Source organism: Micropterus salmoides, unplaced genomic scaffold, assembly GCF_014851395.1.
Source record: "Micropterus salmoides isolate LMB-PRFRI ecotype aquatic unplaced genomic scaffold, ASM1485139v1 Ms_hic_scaffold_15, whole genome shotgun sequence".
Classification (NCBI taxonomy): Eukaryota; Metazoa; Chordata; class Actinopteri; order Centrarchiformes; family Centrarchidae; genus Micropterus; species Micropterus salmoides.
Window position 1 is genome coordinate 16,693,947 of NW_024040596.1, and position 20,916 is coordinate 16,714,862.

Genomic DNA, 20,916 nt, shown 5'->3' on the forward strand with positions numbered 1-20,916 from the left:
GATGTTGGCAGACGTTGCAAGACCCTGCACAAGTGCTAACAACCTCCAGGACAGCAGCGATGGAGAAGACAAACAGACACACACAGGGGTGGCGTCTGTATGTATTTCTCTGTTCCTAAGCAGAGAGTGTTTGCTTTAATTCATGTTATTTGTGTACATGAGCAGACTGAAGATGGAAAATGCAAGAAGAGGGTGATACTGAATGATGGGGTGGAGGGGGGTATTTCATGTGTTTAGGCATGATGAGTAAATCTTTGATGCTCTAAGGATTTCAGTCAACGATAGCTGTGCACGTAGCTCTTTCCAAATGCTCTTAGGAAGATTTGTCTTTCATACTCCCACCTCTCTTCAGACTACCCCTCCTCTCACGCCTTGCCTTTTAATCTCCCACTTACTCTCCATCTTCCCAACTCACTCACTCAGGCTCATTTCCTGGCTGGGCCTCAGTGAGAGTTTGTGTCATACTGTGTATATGTGTGCGCGCGTGTCTTAGTTAGTGTTAAATCCTCCTCTTCTGCCTTTGTGTAAACAGCGTCTCATTTTTGAAAGCTTCTTCTCACCACGGATCCCTCTTATCGCAACGTTCAGCCTTTTAACTCCACGTCACCATTCTCATGCTACAATAACAAATCCCACTCCTTCGCTCGCTGCCCATCTTTTTTCTCTTCTTCTCCTACGTTCTCCCTTTGTCATACCTCTCCCTCTCTGCTTGTGCCGTCCACTGAGGAAACCTGGACACATGCTTAGAAGCCCAATGAAACAAACTGGTATAACCTGACGGGTGATTGAAAGGTGCTTTATACATATTCCTATACATTTTATAATTCCTATTATTTCCATTTCCAGTATCACATATTATATTGTAATGCTTTATTTTGCTCGACCCTTTTCTGGAAAGTGCTCGAATGTGGCTATTAATTCTTTAGACATTTCCTGTGTTATGGCAGAAAATTGTGTCCGCTTACATTTAATCTTTTATGATATTTATATATGATCTTTTAATATTTTATTATTATTATTATTATTATTACTATTCTCGTTATGGCTTATAGATATATGTATTGTGTTTTTTATCCTTAAGTTTTGCTCTCCTATACTCCTTATGTTAGTCCGTCCACATTTACTAGGGTTTAGGTCAGAGCTGTGAGATTGATGATGAATCCCCTCTGGACCAACTGTATATGTGTTTAAGTACTTCTCTGTTTATTCTGTTTTGTTAAATAAATTCTTCAAAGACAATGGTTGGTTATAACTCAATTCTTTGCTTAATCCCTCACCAGGAATATAATTTCCACGACATCCTGAAAAGGGCAATGTAATTTGGTAATATATTACATTTATAAGGGAAACAGAGAAAGTGTACAATTGGTAGAGTTGGTACATACTCTCATTAGAGAGCAAATCTGCATTAACGTTTTGTTTTCTTTAAGGCAGCCCAACAAGCTGGAAACACAACACTGACATATTGTATTATCACCTTTTACGTTGACAAAACAAATGATTTTCTATGTACACATCCAGCAGACAACATCAGTATGTGGAACCAATCAACTTTCTTCCTGTGCTGTGTGAACCAACTGGTCGTCCAGTGCAATTCATTTCTTGTTGAAAAGGCAAAAAAAAATAAAAATAGGCCGTCAGTTTCAGTCATTCTCTTTGTCTCCTCTTTAATTCTTTGCTGCCCTCAGGGAAGTTCAATTTATTATTCAGATGATTAGGAAAATAAGAGACCCGTGAAATACAGCGGTATGTATATTCATTTTTTTTTTTTAAGTAATTTATTCGAAGGGCGCATCTGTATGAAACATTTAAAACATGTTGTAGCAATATAATTGAAATGCTATGATAGAATTAGTAGTCTCTTAAATTCTTGAATTTTGAGCACATGAAAAAAAACATATCCTCTGCCAGTAAGTTCTGTTCCCCTACTGTATATTCTTCTGAAAAATAATGTTAATAAGCTGCACATCCCTAAGGACTGTGTGTGATTCAGTGACCCAGTACGGCTGAGTCATGACTCTAGAGGAAATGTTTGGGCAAGCAGAGGGTAGTCCACAGTCACTTATACTACTCTGTATGAGAGCAGCTGTCCCCTCCAAGCTTGACTATCTGTGTGTGTGTTTGGTTGTTTGGGTGTGTGTAAGAGAGAGACTGCCCTGATTTTGATGTGCCCCCCTTCTACCTTTAGTTATAATGAGCTGTAATAGCCACAGGGGCCTGGCTCTGTTTCTTTCGCCCTCTCACACACAGAGCAGATATTACTCCCTTTACTAGTTTAATGACGTCCTAGGATAAAAAAACTTGCAATAGGCTCATTGTCTGACTGACATGTAGAGTATAATCTGGTTAGAGAGGGATCAGCGCGCTATAAAACGCGCCTGCCTGTGTTCTGAGACAGCCATGAAGAGGGCGAGCTGGAGGAGGAAAGAGGCCGTGAAAAAACAATATAAGTGATAATTGGGTGCTGACAAGCAACTTGTCTAGTGAAAAGGAAACTCACCAGCTAATGCGGTAGAGAGAGGGGGCGTGGAGTGGGGGGGTTGATGGAAGCTCCAGTGAGAAGAAAATTGTGAGGAGAAAAATGGGACAGAGCCTGAAGAACAATGACAGAGTAAGAATAAAGAATGCTTCAGAGACCCTTTTTATTAAATGAAGAGGCCTTTTCCTTTCAGTCATCGCGACCTCTGTGTTAAAGCACAGGACACACACTTAAACTCACACAGACACTCATAGTGATGTTCCATTAGTAGGGCTCCTCACAGCTCTTAACTCAAAATCTGATAACAGGATCTGTAAGATCTCTCATATCCTTTCCCCCCTTTACTATATCCCCCTTTTATTTCTATTTTGTCTCCCTTAACATGTTTTTTACAAGATTGGATGTGGTGTGTTATGATTGGACTGTATAGAAGCCACTTTGATCAAGTCATAGTGGCTCATTTAAAAAGCAAATTTATTTTAAAAAATCTTAAAAACAAGTAGTTTACGCTATGGGGTCATATGATTGGGGTTTATTCTCAATCTGTGGTCTGGGATCCTGAAAATAAACAATTGTTCATGTATTTATAAGGAACCCATTTATTCTGAACATACAGGAATACTAGCCTGATAACCTTTACTTACAGATAGCAGCAAATGTATTTGCATGATAATTTCTACAATGGTCCCTTTTGTGGGGATTAAGCTAGTAGTTTTTACTTACTTAAAGAGAGAGGCACGACTTTTCACAGAAGTGCTTTGGCCTTTTTCTAGCGTTTTCTTCCTTATATGACAGTAGGCACTGAACAGACAGGAAATGTGAAGGGAAAGGGAGGCAATGGTAGACGTGCAATACAGGCTAAAATAAAAAAGCAGGTATAGCCCTGTATTGTAGAATACACTGACCTCTGCAAGGCTTCATTCATCTGCGGAGAGAAAACAACAGAGAAAAAGCTGAGCAATATTTAAGGCAACTAATTGATGATTCCAAAAAAATCTGACAGTTGATGAGCTAGGAACTGATGTAATCAAGGTTGCACATGCAGAGACAGTAATTATGCGGTAGTGAGTCTCAGGTCCTGTTCCTTTTGTTACATAGATGAATGTGATGTGTTATTTACTCGTTATGCCAAAATGTATTCAACAATGTGGAAATAATTTATGCTTCTGACCGAGACCTTAGCTGTGTCAATGTCTAATATTTTACAGCTGTCAGCTAGTTGCAAATAACTGCAAGTGAGTCACAGTACCATCCACATACAGACTAATGAATGTGCTGTTGTGTTTCTCAATGTTTCCTCATTAAATGTCCCAATGCATCATCGATACCCCTACCATCACCTTGCCTTATGGACTGCAATTAGAAAGTGTAGTTACTACATTTGTATTTTTTGTGCGATGACTTTACTTTGTATTTATATGCATTTATTTTATTTTGATTATAAATGGATGATTTTAAAATTTAATTAAAAAACAATAAGATTTAATAATTCAAACTAATGAATGTATAATCGTTTCCCTGGGTCCATACAATGCACAGCACGTTTTATGCCTGTATTACACTTAAATATGTGAAAACTTTGAAACAGACAGATGCATGAATGGCGTTCTGTATCTTAGACTCAATAGGGTGCCAGGCTCATCTCATCGTGTGTGTGTGTGTGTTGTATTATGGATGCCCCCCCTGCTGTGGATCCAGATCCCACACCGCAGCCTTCAACTCGTCTTCTTTTTTCCACTCACCCCTTTCTTCTCTGTTAAATAGTGCTCTCACATGTCTCCCTGCTAGCTCCAAGACATGATCCTTAACCTGCTCTTTTCTCTTGTATTGGTCTATATCCTGTCCTTATTATCAGTTCAGGGTCTTGGGCATCATGTGCAGACCTCAGTTCATCAGAGTTTGCTTTACTGGTTGCTCACAGTGTCTTCGTTTGAAGACCTGCTTGATTTTCCAGTCTCCTGAGAGATACACTCTGTGTGTTGATCAGCAGATTTTTGTTATTGTGTGTGAATTAATTTAGGGTATTGAAGTAAGAATGGCAAATGAACTATATATATCTTTGGCTACAAACAGAAAAATAACAATCTATCTGCGGTAGTTTTTGCAGTTCCAGCACAGGGATCATTAAGATTTAGGGGGGATATGGCATACATTAACTCTTTACTCCCTTTTCCTCTTTGTCTTTATCCTCACCTTTTATTATTCTTCCGCCTACTTCTACCCTCTGCTTTCCTCTCTCCCAATTTCCCAGTTGAACCACTTCATCCCTCATTCTGACTCATCAACCGCTCTCACAGAGAAGAACAAAGAAGTTGAGGATGTGAATGGGCAGGATAATGGATGGAAGTATGAGAAAGGCAGGTGTAGGCACAGTTTCTGTATTTATTTCTCTTTCTTTTACTTCCTGACCCAATACGCCTGCATCCTGGGTCAGCAAGTGACGTCTGCTTAGGGATGAGGCTGGACTCTCATGAAGTGGAGCTGAAGATCGCCCACTCGCTCTGTTTTCCTCTCAGCGGTACTCTCAGTTTCACAGAGTAATTAACAATAATTACCCTACTGGCTTTGCCAAATGGCCATTTGCTTTGCAGCAGCACACGCAAACACAGACACTTAAGGGCATTACACACAGAAAAGCGGTAACCACTTCAGCTGTCGCTGAACATCTGCAGTGCTAGGCAGTAGTAGTGTGAATGTCCTTCGCACTACAGGGCCAAATGTATGTGGACACCCAATTTGTATACGTTTGTGTGTTTTGGTTTGGGCTGTTTTTCTTGGTTAGGCCCCTTACTTCCAATTATAAAATTATATTTTAGACAATAATGTGCTTTGGAAACAGTTTTAGGAAAGCCATACCTGTTTCAACATGACAATTAGGGTTGGGTATCGTTTCAATTTTATCAATTCCGATTCTGCTTATCAAAATCAGTTCATATCGAATCTCTGTTCTGATTCCCTCCCCCTTAACCACAAATCTTTTCACTGCTCTGTGATATTCATCCACTTTTTCCTTAGTTATCTTCCCCTTCGTGGCTAAAATGAAAGAAGTTTCTGTAGTCTCTGGGAATATCTATTGGAAGAATTTGTAGACATCATTTGTTTACCTTCAACATAAAAGGCGAATGTCACCTCATCTATGTTTTGTACCTGAACGTGAGATGTTGCTGCTGTTAGCATTAGCTGTATTTGGAGGCGTTATTGTAGCTGGGAGACCGCAACACATGGAACATGGTGCATTCCTTCACATTCATGTATGTCACGCGTTTGCTGCGGTCTGCCATGGTGCAGGAATGTAAACAGAAGGACTTTCTTCTCGCATGCTTTATTGATGTACTGCGTACAAAGGATGTGGCGTTAAGTTCATGTAGGAGGTCCTGGCAGATAAGTGCAATTTTTAATGGATTGTAAAATGCTCACTGCAGTTCATTCGGGTTGCGCAACAGAAATATGCAAAAAGTTAGGAACTGATAAGCGGAATTGAATTGCACGTGCCCTAACGAATCCCCGGTTCTTGGAAATTTGGTAACGGAACGTTGTCACAACAACAACTATTTTATCTCCTTATTGTGAGGTAAACAGTAGAAATATGCCATTATATGAAGTATTCATCAGGAAACATGCATGTTTACATGTATGTGACTGACGAACTAGTTGAGTCTACATTGTTTTGCCCCCTGAGTTGCAGGGCTCCATTCAAATCAATGAGTGGGCTGCGTTTTTTTCCCCGTTTTCCAGGTTTGGTGTGGAATAACTTGACTTGACTGCACAGAGCCCCAACCGCAACCTTATCAAAGACCTTGGGGATGAAATGTAAAGCTGACTGTAAGCCAGGCCTTATCGCCCAGCGCTGGTGCCCGACCTTACTAATGCTTTTGTGGGTAAAATGGAGCAAAACCTTGCAGCCAGTTTCCAAAATCTTGTGGAACACCTTCCCAGCAGAGCGGAGGGTGTTATGGTAGCCGATTAAAGCCATAGCTTTGTAATAAGATGTATAACAATCATGTACAGTATGGATGTCAAAATACTTTGTTCAGCTGTCCACATACTTGGCCATGAAGTATAGCTAGTAGGGTCAGCCCACCAACTGTCATAGCAGTTTCTGTTGACTGCCTCACCATACAGTTTGTTGCAGTATTTGCCAGCAGGCATGAATACATTCACATTTAAATGTCAGAGAAAAGCTCCATCATGGATATTGCGATTGTTTTACACCTTTGATATCAACTCCTTCATTCTGATTGGCCAGCAGCCAGTGGAAAAAGTTTGACATTTCCAAACTGAGGCTAAGCTACTACCAGACTCTCAGTGAAATAAACAACAGAGCTAGGAACTTGCTGCCTTTTACTCTTGCACTTAACACGTAGGCATTTAAGTAGGCACATAAACACATACATGAACAAACAAATGCAGGGAAACACAATGACCTGACATCTGTGTGGGTGCATACATGTGTTGTTTGTGTTGCTGAAAAGAGAGCGTGTGCTTCTGTGAGCCAGACCATTTGTAGCAGTGGTAACATCCAGAGAGCAGTGTGAATCTCTCCAGTTCCTCCTGTCAGCAGCTTCTCCCACGATATGACCACAACTGTGAGCGCAAATTGATCGGATGGATGAATCTTCATTATGTGCTGTTTTTGTTCCATCTTTAAAAATCCCGTTCCCACAAACACTCACATGTGAAAACGGTGTACACACAAACGTGCACTGCTATTTAATTTGATTTGTTGTCTCGTTTTTCTGTAAGGAATCTTTGCCGCTTCTGCTTCAATAGCACATTGCACGCATTGCAAAGAGATGGGTGCATCTAAAATGTACAGATCAGACTTCATAAATGATCTTTTTCTCCTCGTGTCGTCTTTGCGAAATCTCTTATCCTCCTTTTTTGTGTCCTCGTGTCCCCCACACTTCTATCCCTGTGTGACTGGACTTAAAAGGCCAGCTTGAGGGATGACAACCGTCGCTCACTTCAGAGGGCTGAGAGAGAAGGAGAAGATCAGGAATAGAGGGAGATGAAAGCAAAAATTGCAGATGAGGTAGAGCAGGAAGAGAGTAGTTTTAAAGATTTATAACGGATTGACAGCTTCTGTGTCAGTATAAAAAGCAGAATAAACGACATATTTTCCTTCTTATCCACACGGGAAAATGCGAAAGATTACCTGATTCATCAGGAAAAACTTTTTAATTGCTAGTACTTTGAGATTCCAGTTTCTACGAATGTGATACAAATGAGCAAAATTATCTTAAATCCGTCATAAAGTTCTGAAATTGTTTATTTATTTTATGGTAATAAAGACTGGCTCATTGAACACATTGGGGGTGCAGTGAACACATGCACCGTTTTTTGCAATGGAAGAGGTGGTATTATACTCATTTTCAGGTTCAAAATCTTATTTAGGGGTTGTGCCAGAACAGGTTTACATGGTTTTATTTTCAAAAACACACCGTATTTTTTTTCATACTGCACATTGCTGCAGCTCCTCTTTTTACCCTGTGTTTAACGCTTTGTTTTAGCTATGGAGTGATACATCTTGTCTCTAAATGATCTTTGTTGGGAGTTGCACACCCGCAGTTCTTAGATGAGGACTACTAGCCAATCAGAAGCAGAGAAGGGTGGGTCAGTGAGAAGCAAACAGTCTTTGTTTCAGCTGTACATGTTGCCGACCAGCTTGGCTGGAGCAAGAGTTTCAGAGTGGTGAGTTATTAATCTGTAACAAATGTATTTTTCATCCATAACGTTTTAACTGAACTCTGTCTCTACATCACAGCAACAACTTTATGTCCATTGATTGTCTGGAGGGTAGCTAGTGTTTGGATGGGAGAGGAGAGGTGTGCGTGCTGCAGCTCAGTGTTTTTCCACCAGTGTTTTTGAGGGCGTGTCGGAGTAGCCGCTTGGCGAGCGTTATATGGCGCATTTAGCTTTCTTCCCTCTGTCGTCACAAGGATGAATGGGAAGCGGCTGGATTACCAATGAGCTGTTTTCAAGCAGTGCAGAGCAGAGTTTTCTGTGGCAGATAGGAACTCCCTTTGGGCTGGACTTTGGGATTTTTCACTTTGCAAATGACATGCACAAAAAAGGTATCTAACTCAATAAAGGAAAGGGGAAAAGCAAAAAAGCATAATATGAGCTCTTTAAAAATGCACTGAAAGGAGGCATTCACATCAACCTCAACAAACTTTCTCTGGCAATTTTGCTGAGGTTAGTGGGGGAAATTAAATAAGTTATTAAAATAAAAAATTGTCATTTGCTCTCAGGCACTAGTGTTTAGTGTGTGTGTGTGTGTTTTGTATTGTATCACATTGTAGGGACAATAATCTGTGAACATTGTGGGGACGTACGCTCGCTGTTTGCACAAACAGCAATTGCACATCAATTTATTTTATTTTTTTTTAAAGTTAAACCATGGTTTTTGGTTTAGGTTAGAATAAGCCCCACTTAAAGGATAAGGCTTGCTCACTTGCCCTAAGCCCATTCATTCTTACCATATTACAAATTACATGTTTGCAAAATATGTATATGCAATACGTGATTTTGCACAAATCAAAGTTCTGTATACTTCTTAATGTCTCATGTACACTTTATTTCTCTTTTTGCCATAAAGGTTTAAGGAAGAAAAAGATTCTGATAATTCCGACACCACATGAATGCACCATCAGTCACCGCTCACCCCTCCCTTTCCAAGTGTGCAGGAGAAGCTACGTTGGCTGACACGCTCTGTCAGCTCTTGTGCTAAATAATACCTGTGGTCCTCCATTTGTCCAGATTTCTTTTCTTACTTCTTATAAACCAGTCGACAACTGCTACTACTGCTATTACTACTAACGTTACTTCTTTACAGCCGCTCGTCCATTTATGCTACACTAGAAACATGGCGGTGCAACATGGCAACGTCCACGTTAGGGGACCTGTGGTGTATGTACACTGAACAAAATTATAAACGTAACACTTTTGCTTTTGTCCCCATTCATTATGGCTGAACTCAAAGGTCTAAGACTTTCTCTATGTACACAAAAGTCCTCAAATATTGTTCACAAATCTGTCAAAATCTGTGTTAGTGAGCACTCCTCCTTTGCCGAGATAATCCATCCACCTCACATGTGTGGCATATGATGATGATGATCAGACAGCATGGGTATTGCACAAGTGTGCTGTAGTTTTTTGTAAGTGTTACTCAAACAGGAGTAAATATTGCTTTTGTTAGGGACAATTTTCAGCACAGATACACGTTCGATGTATGTGATATTGACTAATGAAAAACATGTTACTGTAACAGTGTGGCTCATGTGTTTGGACAATAGTTGAGGTCTTTACCTATATGCCTACGCTGTATCACGTTTTGGCTACACTTTCATTCAATTCATTGTTGGTTGTTTTTTGCTGACTACATTGAAACTAGAATATTCCCAGATCTGTGATTTGATGCTGTTGTAATGGTTGTAAAAGGCACACAGCAGTTATGTTACAATAAGTCAATACAGTGTCCTCGCATGTGACAAAACTGTGTGTGTGTGTTTGTGTCCCTGAGAATGCCATCTCATGCTGTTCTTAATCCTTCCCAGATTGAGGTCACTGGGACTATTGGAGGATCTCAGTGTGTTTACAACCTCAGCCCGGCCATTGGAAATGCTGAGATTGGAGTGTAGGGATCTGATTGGCCCAGAGAACTTGAGATGAAGTCAAAGTGTTAAATATCTCTGTAAGAAGTTGGCTGTAGGACATGAAGAGTCAGCTTGCTGTTTTCACACTGTTCCCCGGGGGGGTCCACAGAGGGGACAGGAGTCTGTTACTCAGTCAGTACTGGGTTGGTGTTAGGGGGTGCGGTTGTTATAGTAACTCCCGGCTGTTCTTGGAGGCCCTCAGCTGTCATGTGGGAGGGTTGCTATGGCAACAGCAGGTTGTAGCGTAGGTGTGTTGTTGTGGTAACAGAATGTCTGTGCAAGGCTGCTGTTGACTCAGTGTTGACTGAGAGGACTTTGCAACACCAGGTCCTTCAGGTAGCAGAATCAGACTTTTGTGATGCTTGTGTAATGAATAAGATAATTTTATTTGTTAAGGGAGAAATTGGCCAAGGCATGGTGATATGGTTTAAGTCTTTATTACAGTAATTAATAAGGATATTTTCCGATATAGAAATTGCACACAACTTGAATTGTTGTGATGACTCGCATATAAAAATTAGTAAATTGATTCCACTACTTCAGAAAAAACACATCTGTAAAATTTCACTTCACTTACCAAACTTGTTTATTTTTAATTACTCGGATTCCCAAATTTGTAGCACAATAACATATCATCACAATGTGATTCCACTGAAAACTAGTAAATGAATATATTGAAGATTTATCACCCAGCACTTACAACCATTAGCAGGGGCCGATTGCCCAGCCGAAACCTGTAATAAAAAAAGCATGAGAATATAAACACTAATACAGACCTACTAAGATTTCCCATGTTAGTCATTTTATCATACAATCAACAAACAAATATATCAGCGGGACTGTTTGGTTGCTCCCCATGACTACCATTTGCCTCCCTTGCTGCAAGACTGTTTATCAAGCCCTAAAGGTAATGGAGGAGCCGATCAGAGGACATATTCAGTCAGACCTCATCAGTATTCTCAAGATTGCGTCAAACTATTGCTAGAAACTTATTCTTGTCTGAACTTACTGTATCTCATTAGGGTGCCTCTGTGGCTGACCCACCTGATTACTCACTTTCTTTTCCTGCCACTTCTGTTTTATCGTTGTTGCTTTCTTTGAGTGTATTGTTAAACTTCAGTAACCAGATGTCAAGCCTCTTTTCTCCGCCTCCTCTATCTTTTTTCTCTGATCTCTCTGCCTTTGTTCCCTCCATTTGTTTCTCTGTTCTCGCAATCCCCATCTCTTAATTTGACTCATGTTTTCATACACATGAGCACACACAGAGATATGTGATGACTTGTGTGTGCATGCATTTAGTATGTATTTGCATACGTCAAATGATTACAGGAATAACTTTTTCCTGCATCTGTGTTTAGTCATAGCAGGTGACTTGAGGAGAAGCACCAATCTCAAACATGCTGGTTTGTAGTGTTCACAATGACAATCCCTTAAGAGCCTGAATAGCCAAGCATCTTGACAAAGCACTCCACTAGCATAAACCCACACAAAGCACTTCCATTTTCTGGCTTCTGAGAAGGGCTCACAGTCACCACATGGCAATGCAAGAAAGCTTCTCTCGGCATTATTCGCTCAATTCAATTTATTCCAGCCTAACTTAAATTGTTGACTGCTGTCTATTGTGAACACTCATGTCTTTGTATATTCTCTGTTTCTTAGGGTGGGTGTGGGTGTGGGTGTGGGTGTGGGTGTGGGTGTGGGTGGGTGTGTGGGTGTGTGTGTGTGTGTGTGTGTGTGTGTGTGTGTGTGTCCATATGTTTCCAGCCTCAACCAGTGACGTTATGCACTGCATAAATGATTGGGAGACAAATAGAATAGCATCCATGTGCAGCTGCACACATCCAAACACAGCTGCGGGAGCCAACACTACTTTTTTTTTTTGTTACAACCTCACGACCTTTGTTCCTTTTGGTTTTCATTAATGCATGACTTTTTGGAATCTTGGGTCCAGTGCTATCCATCTGTCTCTTTCTTTCTCTCTTCCGCACACACTCATATACAACAGTGCCCTGATACATATCCAAAAATACTCCTTTAGCGACTTTTAAAAGCTGCATGTGTTTATTTCCGTCAATGTGTGGTGTGTTTCCAGACTGCTTTCTGAAATTATCACACCTTGATGTCTCTGACTTGAGTGTCTTCTGTTCTCAGATGTATTGTAGATAGAAGGGCTGGGAGTAATGTATTACAGCCATTTTAACTTGCATTTGTATATTTAGTGTGTGTGATTAAAATAAAATATTTGAAAAGTTTAGTAAGAGGGAGGGTGGCGGTAAGATGGCAGTGTGGCGCTGTTACATTTGCTATAGCAAACCAAAAGGGATATAATAAGTCTGGTGCTGGAGGGGTATCTGGAGGGATCTGGCTGTGTGGGATGGAGGAAATGCCATCAACGCACGATGACATGTGAAAGTCATGTATGGAAGAGGAAATAGAGGGCAGTCACCTCACAACAAAAGCTTGGTTGCATTACCACCTTTTCCTCACTGGGGAGTAAATCAGATTTTGAACCACTTACAGCAGAATGCTTTATTTTCACTTCCATAATAGCAGGCGTAAACAAAAATGCTACTGTGGCACGTCCTCCACATTTAACAACAACACTGTATGGTATTTGAGATTTATTATAGACAGGCTTAATATGGCATTTAAGGGACCAGATAACCCTTTTCTAAAATGAGTAATTCTAACCTTCCCTGACATCCCAAACAGCCTCCACATATGCTGACTGAGTGCTATTTTTTGTCTCTTTTTCTTTTCTTTATTTTTGCAGTCATCGCGGATTCGTTGACAGTAACCGCTCCAGCCCAGACTCTGTCCAAGGTGGAAGGCGACACACTACAGCTTACTTGCGAGGTGTCTCGGACCACCGTGCAGCACACACACTTATCGGTGGGTTGGTACCTGCGGTCCCCAGAGGACGCGGCCGCCCCACCTCAGGAGCTGGTCACCTTGTCAAGGGACTTTGTTCTGCGCTCCGGGGGACCGTACCGGCAGAGGATGGCGGCAGGGGACCTCAGGCTGGATAAAACCAGCGCTACGGCCTACAGGTTGACCATTCACAAGCTGCAGCCAGTGGACCAGGGCCTTCTATACTGCCAGGCTGCTGAGTGGATTCAGGACTCAGACGGCAGCTGGTTTGCCATGACACGCAAGCAGAGCGAAAAGACTCAGCTCCGCATTCAGCCCACTGGTGAGTAAAGGGAAGAGATTCTGTGAAAAAGAGGGGGGAGGGGGAGCGAGGGTAAAGATGCTCGCCTGCTCTCAGGTCCCCCCTGTCCTTTAGACAGACACACGTTCAAGCATGTGGGCTGGCTTCCTCTGATTGCTGATCAGTATCTCACACTAAGCTCATTAGCTTACTAAAAAGGGCTTAACTAAACCTCCACAGACTCCCCACTTTTGTATTTGTGTCTGTTTGATGGGCAACATTACAAGCACATCCAAGAATGATTTAACCAATTCCCAACAGCGTGGGTGTTTGACACAGGAGACCTATGGCTTCCGCATATACAATTTCCCAGGCAACGAGTGGCCCAGAGATCAGAAGCCAAAACTGGGTTTTTCAATCACTCCTCACCAACAATTACACCAGTCTGGCTTGTGCTTGAGTGCAGTGTAGTACGGTTGCCTACTCTGAAGGAGGAGATTGTCTAACGGAAGAGAAGAAGGGGTTACCAAATGAGGGAGGAAGTGGGAGGGAGACATGGGGTTGAGGAAGTAACAAGGGGTGCACAATGTATGATGGAGATGATGGAGGAGTAGGACTTATGATAATGATCTAATAAGCTGTCAACCCCCTAGACTTGATGGACCAGAAACAAAGGCGGCTTCTTATAACCTCCCACCCGACTCGACCCCTATCACGCCCACTGTGCTGTATTCCACATACATAAAGAAACTTGTGTGCTTCCAAGAAAGGGTCACAGAGATGTGTGATAAACTGCTTTGACATTAGCTCAATTACCAAGGCAGCACGCAGTGGCGAGTGTCTCATGCCAGTAAATCATTTCAAAGTAGAATCGTTTTGCCTTTCTCCATTAAGCATTGGATCTGCCCTGGACCAATACAACTTGATGATGCCCCAGATAGTGCTGGGTAGATGAGAAGAAGAGTGGGAACTTGGATGTAAAGCAGGTTTGCCAGATGAGTTCCTCCTACTTCAGGGAAGAGACAAAAGGCACAAAGAGCTCCCTTCTCAGCACCCTTCGTCACTCTCTGTCTTCTTTGTAATCTATAATGGATGGAGGTGTTGCATGACAAAGAGAATACAGCAGACTTGTGTGGCTCTGGGTTGGGAGTGCTCAAACTTGGAGTATGCATGTGGATTCATTTTGATTTCATCTTGTTCACTCACTTATTGCACGATGAGGACACACCTTGCATGCCTTTAGGCTGAATGTGTGTATTTGATGTTGCACCTGTCCATGTGCATATTTGACACAGAGAGAAATTTAGATAGGAAAGGGAGCAGCTCCTCCATTAGGCTCCTATTATAAAAGATGGAGGAGATCTCAAGACAGCACCATCACTAGCTAATCACCCACAGCCAGCATCAGAGAGAGGAGCAACGGACAGAATCCTAATGTACCTTTCACTCTCAGATTTTACCGTCTCTCTCTTTCTTTCTCCTTTCTCTCACCTCTTCCCTTGTTCCCTACTCTCACATCACCTCTCATTTTCTGCAGTCATGTCTCATCACCGTGTTTTTTTTCCTACTCCTTCAGTTTTCACCCACTTCCCCCTTACTCCTTCTGCTACTTGTACTTAATATTCTTTTTTTCCTAATTAGCTCTAAACACTAACATATGCTGGACATGTGAGGATGTTTTCACTCCAGAGCCTCTGCATCCTCTCAGCTGAACTCCTCCTGTAAAACACCATCGTAATAGAGCTCCATGCTGAGTGGTGACAAATTCTTGTCAAAGCAGGTCACAACCCTTTTTAGCTTTGCTCTCCTTCCCGTTCACAATTAATGACATTCAAATGTCATAATACACTGTGTTGCTGTCCTGCTGCCTTGTTGCAGGTGCAGCAACCAACCAAGATACTGATTTTACAGCAATATAAAAACTGAGCAATAAGTTACTATATGTGCTTATGTCAGTATTTGGCAAGTGTGCGTTCATATGTTGGTGTATGTGAATAAAACATCCCTCTCCTTCCCTCCATAATGTTCCCCTGCATAACGAGCTCTATACCAAGGGCAGGCTTTGAACCTTTCCACATGAGTGCGTTTCTCAGGAAGTCTGTTTAAAGTCTTTGTAATTACAGCTCAGGGCTACCACCTTACTGAGAGGCAAAGCAGCCTTCTCTGATACATGGCATGCTCATCATCTGGAAATTAATACAGCAAATAAAACTCAATACACAGCCCCACACACACACACAGTCGCACATGCGCAGACAACAAGCCCAATGTGGCCAAGTGCATGAGCTAGCACTAGCAGTGTTTACTTTGTCTGTTCTGTCTTAGACCGTGCAGGAGAAGGAGAGAGCGCCTGACTCTGTTTCAGACTGCTGAAGAGAATTTTAATTAGATGTGTTTTTTTATTGCAGAAGTGAAACCAAGGGGGGAGAGTGAGCAGAGTTCTCTGAAAGATCAGCGTTGAGCACTGCACTGTGTGACCTCAAGCTTCACTAGTATCACTAGTTTATATTCTCTCTCTCTCTCTCTTCAGCACTAACTGGTGCTATTTTATTGCCCCCGCCCATTCTTGAACCCGCGCCTCTCCCCCCGCAGTGGTCTTATGCATTCCAATTGTAGTCCATATTTAGACATCAGTCTTGTTTTAGATATCAGAAAGAATTTGTTTGGGAACATAACAAATATCACCTTCATGAAGAGATCTCCCCCACACCTACGCTCTTTCTGTTCAGTTGCTTTATTTAAAATCTACTGCTGTTCAAGTATTTTGCACATTTACTGGTATTGGATAAAATTATTTTCTTACTAAACCACACTGATGTGCAACATTCAAAAGGGAATTTTTGGGGGGGGTTTCATATATCGCTGAGTTATCACTGAGTGTAGTCTGTGCAATACATTTTATTTATTTATTTTTTTTGCAACCACATGACCACATTTTTGATTGTTCTATTAAACATTCCTTTAAAATCAATCTCTGTTTTCCTCCATATTTTACACTCAGATCGGGACTTCAGCATCCAGGTGAGCACAGAGCGACGGTCCTTCACGGCCGGTGAGCCGCTGGAGCTTCGCTGCACCATCGAGGCCCAGAATGTGCCCGAGCGTTTCTTCTCGGTGTCGTGGGTCTTCAGCAGCTCACCGGTGGCCGTGGTGGGCCCCAGTGCCGTGCCTGTCCTGGGCCCCGATTACGTCGACCGCGAGGCGGCTGGTCACATGACCGTGCGGAAAGAGAGCTCCAACGTGCACCTGCTCAAGCTGCAGCACCTACGCGCTGAAGATGCTGGGAAATACATCTGCCGCGTGACAGAGCGGGAGAAGACGCCCACAGGGGACTTCATCGACCGCAGCAAGAGGTCCCGCAATGTCCAGATCACGGTCCAGCCACTGAGTGAGTAATAATCTGTTCACGAGGTCACTGGCTTAGTTGTCCTGCCCTTAGTTGTCATTTACACTAAGAATGATGTGCTTTTCATAGTAACAGTTTTATCTTCTGTAGCCAGTATGGAATGTCATTCAGCGCTCCCCTCCAGCCTCCCTCTCTCCAAGGTGGCCTATAACAGATAGCTGCATAGCCTCTATTGTTAACTTTGAGTAAGACGGGAAAGGATAATGCGACTGTTATTCCTGATGTATTTTCTGTTAGAGTGGATTGCTAAGGATTGGTAATGCAGCATTGTGGTCCTTCCCATTTCCGTGGCTTAGCTAGTTGGGGGGGGGGGGGGGGGGGTTGGGGACACTGTAGTTGGATAATGCAGAGCAGAAGAGTCCAGACTCAAGGAGGCTGAGCTAACAGCCATGAAATTAAAGCATGGAGAAAGAAAAGAAGCAGAGAAAGGCGCCTTGCTCTCCAGAGCCCTCTAAGTGGTTCCCCTGGCTAAATTAATGTGTTCTGCTGGGGCAGACTTCTTCAGCTGGGTTAAGCAGGGCTGGCCGGTGGGGGCTGTATCATGCTTGCAGCTGATTGATGCAAATTTACAGTCAAACCCTCCAAACCCTGCTCCCTATCCTCTCATCTGTCACTGAGATTTTTCTTCATCTCAATGGCAGCAGGAAAACGCCCCCCTACTCCAGTTTGGGCCTCCATGTCTCTTAGGACTGGAACAGTTCGTAGAGCCAGCTGCTACCAGCATAATAAAACATAATAACTACAGAATAGTATCTCCTCTCAAGCAGCCAACGCTACCTTATCCTGAACGCTCTGCACCCCCTGCTAAATCAGCCCAAAACAATGGCCCCGAGCCTGCAGCAGTCTCCAGGGTACCTTTCTGTATGGGAGGTTTTGTTTTTCCAACAAAAGACCTTAATGTCCCATAAAGGATGTTTATAGGGTTTACACAGGATAATGGCCATGGTTATTGGAGGAGAACTGCTATGATACACAGCAGTCGTGGTCAGGCAGCCTTATATTTCATGCACACACTGTCCTCTCATGTCTGCTCTCTCTTACCTGCAAACACACACGCACTCACTCACATGCAATTTCAAAATGTGCTTCATCACTTAATTGGGGGGATTGGGTGAGAGTTGGTAATAACCAGGGGTTAAAGTTGATGAGTGGCAGGCGGAGGTGACAGCAAAGGAAAAACAGAGGTAAACACTTCTGACAAATCAGTGCTGATGGATGAGTTTACCTTTGCAATGAGGGTGAGAAAGCTTACATGCCACACTGAATCTTTGTCATACAGATAGAAAGGACAAGTGCAAGTGTAGGGCAAAAGAGAGGGGATATACTGCAATAGAGAGAAATGCAAAAACCAAAAAAGAAGGAGCTGGTGGGGGGAAATGTGAACATTTAAAAACATAGTTCAAAGAGAAGAAAAAGGGTCTCGAAACCAGATATTTTTACAGGAAGGACGATGAGTCTATCTAGTTGTGTAACTGTCTAACAATCCTCTCTTCACGTCTCAGTGTGAGAGAGCATAATATGTTCTTAGCTGTGGAAAAACCTATGAAGCTTTTACAATAGACAAAACAGAAAGGAAGAGGAAAAGGTTGAATGGTTTTCCTGTGTTCATTTGAGTGTGATAGAAGTAAGAAACAAATTTATTCCATATTCACAGAGAGCTCATGCTTATTAGGAGGGCTGACAGGCCGAAAGAGAAGTAGCAGAGCTTGGCCTGAGGGGAGAAAAAAAAGTGGGATACCTTAAGCTGCACCTCCAAGAGACAGCAGCACTACCCCCGCAGGGATAAGATGGCTTTTGGGTCAACCGGAGCTCCATAATGTTTGATGGACATTGAAGTGATGAGATTCGAGATAAAGCAGAGCAGAAGAACCAGTAAAGACTTTTATCCCCCTCCACTTCTGAAGTGCCGCTGAGCCCTGTGATCTGAGCCTTCTTTCCTGTGCCAATGTGGACTTGGTCAACAAGCCACACAGGGTTCAGAAAGAGAATCTCAACCCACACACACAAACTCACCAAGGCCTCCTCTCTCGCTGTCACTGGTGTGCCTGAGGCCAGTTACAAAACCGCACTATCGCCCTCTCACACACACACTAGCATGCAAACACACATGCACACAGCTCTAGCACAGGACTATGTTATACTCCTGGGAACAGGCTCAGTGATTTGTTTTATTGCCCCTGGCCTCCTGTACTCTCTGAATGTTTTAACACAGGAAGTGGGATTCTTGTTGTCTCTGGGATTCAGCGTGAGAAGGAGTTCGGTTCTTTTTATGTGTCCTATCTCTTGTCATGCTCACCTCCATGTTTCTCTTTCTCTCGCTCTCTCTCTCTCTCTCTCTCTCTTTTCTCTTCCCTCTCAGAGAGCAACATCACAGTGTCATTGTCCACTAACTCCTCTGAGGTCCTAGAGGGCAATGTGATCCAGTTGAAATGCTTAGTCCACTCCACTACAGGCCCTCTGTCTGTTGTCTGGCAGTGGATAGACAAGCAGGTGACTGGAGCAGCCCAGGAGGTGGCTTCTGTGGATCGGGATGGTACTATGTGGCTCAGTCCCACTTACAGAGAGCGCGCCAGCTATGGAGAGATACGTGTGGAGAAGGTGCGGGCCGACGCATTCTCTCTGTCCCTGCACAATGCTGTACCTGGGGACGAAGGACAGTACCGCTGCACAGCCACTGAGTGGTTTCAGACGGGCACTGAACCAGAGCTAAACTGGGAGAAGATAGGAGAGAAGTTCGCTACCAAGACCATCACTGTCAAGACTGTTGGTAAGTTACTGCAGCTCAATGTAACAATATAGTGTAAATTCTCAAGTTGGTAAGGCACATTAAGGGCAGCCCCCCTGCTGGAAATCTGCAGTCATGGTAAAGCATGTAAACCCTCTTATAAGATAGTGTATCTGCACACATGCGGACCAAATCAAAGAGAGGCATATGGTTTGTGACTTGCTAAAGACTGATGAATGGCGCAGGCAGAACATGCAGTCTACATAGTGGAAAACACCAGGGTTTATTCATGCACCGCTCAGGGGAAAGAGCTATTATGACACACACACACACTCTCTTACACCTTCTGCCACACGTCAAGACCAGTGCTACTGTGACACCCATCATAGATATAAACACACACACACACACTCACACATATGGATTAGTCAGAATTATTAGAATGGAAATGCACCGGCAATGTGTTTCACAGTCTGTGGGTCTCCTCTGTCAGTGCTGAGTTAAGCTGAACATCCTCGGTACAGGCTGAGGAAGCCAGTGGAGCGGAGCAGTGAGGAGCTGGCAGGCCAGGAGCACTAGGCTCAATACACACACGCACATACACACACATACACACACACACATACACACACACACACACACACACAGCCAACGGATTAGCTCCCTGCAGCAGCACACAGCGGCGCTGCAGAGAAGAGATGTCAGTTTTTAAGTGGCCATTTGTTAAGTCTGGGCAACAACAGAAACATTAGTTTGAGGAACAAGGGACGCATTATGCAAATCAGGGAAAAGAAGTCCGAAGCTGCTCGTCTCTCTTCAGTTACACTCCTCGACATCCCCTCTCCTCCATGCTTGTTGATCAAAGGATTTTCTAAACCGCTGTTGTGTGACGGTCAATGTGTGTGTTTTACTTTGTCTCGGATTCGTTTCGGTCCAGGTTTTTTCTCACTTTTGCTTCCAACTACAGTTTTATTGGACGTAAACCTGCCATGCAGATAGAGCACTTTATTTTTTTCCCAGTGTTTCAACTTTCTTCTCCTCTGCTACTCTTGGCTACTCTTACTTTTTTAGTCCTTGCACCTATTAAATTAAAAAAAGAAAATGTGTGGTCCAGTTTCCTTCTGAGCTCAGTTTGGGCATCACACTGACCTGTCCTCTGAGTGAACCGCTGTACAGGCTGAAGCTCAATATATATGATCACTGTACCTTAATTCACTTCATAGCCTCCTTCTTTGTGCACTCCCTGTGGTTGCTGACAAGACCTAGAGCCTTGTGTTTTTATTGCCACGGTGAGGACAAAGGTGCTCAGTCTTCTTTCCAGCTGATTGGCTTAAGGGGCCCTCAGGGTGGCAAGTGTGTACAAGTGAGAAGCCTATATACATGCACGCAAGCCATTGTGTAGTAGATACACATAGACACAGTCTCCCACTCAACCACACGCACTTTGTACAGTGAACGAAACAAACGCATTCATGTTTATTCACACAAACAAAAAGACAG

The 20,916-nt window shown here is 42.9% G+C and overlaps 1 protein-coding gene across 1 annotated transcript in view; it reads left to right on the plus strand.

The window, feature by feature from the left end:
* Positions 1-20,916, plus strand: part of igsf3 (immunoglobulin superfamily, member 3) — a 67,480-nt gene that overhangs the window by 27,427 nt on the left and 19,137 nt on the right. Inside the window, exons 3-5 of the mRNA XM_038720647.1 lie at positions 12,908-13,327; positions 16,287-16,673; positions 19,051-19,458. Coding sequence (XP_038576575.1) covers positions 12,908-13,327; positions 16,287-16,673; positions 19,051-19,458 — 1,215 coding nt within the window. The remainder of the gene's footprint in view (positions 1-12,907; positions 13,328-16,286; positions 16,674-19,050; positions 19,459-20,916) is intronic.